Genomic DNA, 2,797 nt, shown 5'->3' with positions numbered 1-2,797 from the left:
ACTTCAGCTACGGTGATTTTGAGTTTCTTAGGTTTGGCGGGCTATTACCGTCGATTTGTGGAGGGGTTTTCATCTATAGCAGCCCCGTTGACCAGATTGACCCAGAAGGGTGCCCTGTTAAGATAGTCAAACGAGTGTAAGGTGAGCTTTCAAAAGCTCAAGACTGCTTTGAGTACAGCGCCGGTGTTGGTGTTTCCCACAGGTTCGGGATCTTATTCGGTATATTGTGATACATCCCGTGTTTGGCTCGGTGCAGTATTGATGCAGGAGGTCAGGCTGATTGCATATGCCTCGCGGCAGTTGAAGGTTCACGAGAAGAATTACCCTGTCCATGACTTAGAGTTGGCATCCATTGTTCATGGGTTGAAGATTTGGAGGCACTATCTTTACGGCATGTCGTGTGAGGTTTTCTCGGATCATCGGAGTTTATAGTACTTGTTCAAACAAAAGGAGCTCAATTTGAGGCAGAGGAGGTGGTTAGAGCTATTGAAGGATTATGATATCACCATCTTGTATCATCCCGGGATGGCCAACGTGGTGGCCCATGCCTTAAGTGGGAAGTCAGTGAGTATGGGCAGCCTTGCGTATATACTAGTCGGTGAGAAGCCTCTTGCATTAGATGTTCGGGCTTTGGCCAATCTGTTCGTGAGGTTGGATATTTCTGAGCCCAGTCATGTTCTAGCTTGTACAATCGCTCGGTCTTCGTTGTTTGAGCGCATCAGGGAGCGGCAGTATGATGACACTCATTTGCTTGTCCTTAGGGACATAGTGTGGCATGATGATGCCAAGCAGGTTACGGTTGGAGATGATAGAGTTTTGAGGTTGCAGGGTCGTGTTTGTGTACCTAATGTGGATGGACTTCGTGAGTTGATTCTAGAAAGGGCCCACAGTTCCCAGTATTCAATTCATCAGGGCGCCGTCAAGATGTATCAGGACTTGCGGCAACATTATTGTTGGAGAAGGATGAAGAAGGATATAGTTGCATATTTAGTTCGGTGTCTAAATTGTCAGCAAGTAAAGTACCAGCATTAGAGATCTGGTGGTTTGCTTCAGAAGATAGTGATTTCTGAGTAGAAATGGGAGCGTATCACTATGGATTTGTTGTTAGACTCCCACGGACTCAGAGGAAGTTTGATGTCGTTTTGGTCATTGTGGACAAGCTGACTAAGTCAGCGCACTTCATTCCTGTGGTATTTACCTATTGTTAGGAGTGATTGGCAGAGATTTACATTCGCGAGATCGTCCGTCTTCACGGTATGCCCGTGTTTATCATTTCTGATCGAGGTACGCAATTCACCTCGCATTTTTGGAGGGCAGTACATCGTGAGTTGGGTACGCGGGTTGAGTTGAGCACAGCGTTTCATCCTCAAATGGATGGACAGTCCGAGCGCACTATTCAGATCTTTGAGGATGTGTTCCGCGCATGTGTTATATAATTCGGAGGATCGTGGGATCCGTTCTTGCCCCTTGCAGAGTTTGCCTACAACAACAGCTACCAGTCGAGCATTCAGATGGCTCCCTGTGAGGCACATTATGGTAGATAGCGTCGATCGCCGGTTGGATGGTTTGAGCCGGGGGAGGCTCGGTTTTTGGGTACAGATTTGGTACAAGATGCCTTGGATAAGGTCAAGATTATTCAAGATCATCATTGAATAATCTAGCCATTGTGGCCCCCAACGTCAGTTCTTACGTTCTTTTTATCCATAAAATCTGACCATTGTGGCCTCCAAATATTAGCACTACAATTAACACGTGAATAACTATTTAGAAAAATAAACATTAGCATTTAATACATGATCATCATTGTCACTAGCACAATGATACCCAGCCATAACATGCAATCAAATACTAACACTAGCCTGCAAGCCTCTAAGAGTATCAAAAGAAATATATATATTACACCACTTGGTCGGGATAGGGCTCCATTGTACCCAAAATGTTCATGACATCTGCTTCAGTACCTATTGACTGTTGAACATCTACTCCAAAAGAGTGGAGAGCAACAACCTATCAACTGGAGCAACACCCTATTGGGGAGGGACTCCACCGGGTCTATTTGCATAAATGTTCATGAACACAACGCCCAAAATAAATGGGCGTCAGTACCAAAAATGTACTGAGTATGTAAAGCTAAGAAAACATATAAATAAGAGTCATAGAATAGGAAACATGATCTCATGGTCTCAACCTGGGTACCGAGGACAACCACCGAGGGCATGAACAATAGAAGCCATAACATATAAATATGCAACTATACAAAGGAGTAGGCCACTTACTAAATCTTTGCATTAAATACAATATAGAATTTTTTAGCCCTGCGTTGGGTCATATTACTTTACATCATACCTGGCCTCGCACAGGACTCGATAAGATTAATTTATTTTATCACATCCTAACCGGCCTCATAAGGTCTCGGTCATACCCAGCCACACAAGGTCTCGATTATACCAGACCATGTAAGGGCTCATTATCATTTCACATCGTACCCAATTGATCAGTGGTTGCACAATAGGTGTCGTACACGACTATCTGTAGTGCAACTCACTAAAAATAGATACATGTTCATATGTGGTTATTTGCATAATCAACTCCAAGAGATATTAAGTTTAACCTCAAAATGAACCATGCTTCCAGATCACAGGATACCAACTTGGAACAATTTAAGCATTAATAGGAATGCTACAGGCAAGAATGTATAAGGATGGAACAACATTATTTAGAGGGGCATAGAACCACCAAATCTTACAGTGCAGGAGTTATTTAGAAGGAAGGAGAAACTTACGCTAACTCATGCCAA

At 43.5% G+C, this 2,797-nt stretch overlaps 1 protein-coding gene across 1 annotated transcript; it reads left to right on the top strand.

Annotated features, from left to right (window-relative positions):
- Nucleotides 1-525: 525 nt before the first annotated feature.
- On the top strand, nucleotides 526-1,032 carry LOC138903813 (uncharacterized). The gene has a single exon (XM_070192389.1). It carries the CDS (start codon nucleotides 526-528, stop codon nucleotides 1,030-1,032), a length of 507 nt encoding a protein of 168 aa, XP_070048490.1.
- The last annotated feature ends 1,765 nt before the right edge of the window (nucleotides 1,033-2,797 follow it).

Source organism: Nicotiana tomentosiformis, unplaced genomic scaffold (genome assembly GCF_000390325.3).
Source record: "Nicotiana tomentosiformis unplaced genomic scaffold, ASM39032v3 Un00008, whole genome shotgun sequence".
In the NCBI taxonomy this organism is placed as follows: domain Eukaryota; kingdom Viridiplantae; phylum Streptophyta; class Magnoliopsida; order Solanales; family Solanaceae; genus Nicotiana; species Nicotiana tomentosiformis.
Note: the sequence above shows the minus strand (reverse complement) of the source record. Positions and strands in the feature narration are given on the sequence as shown.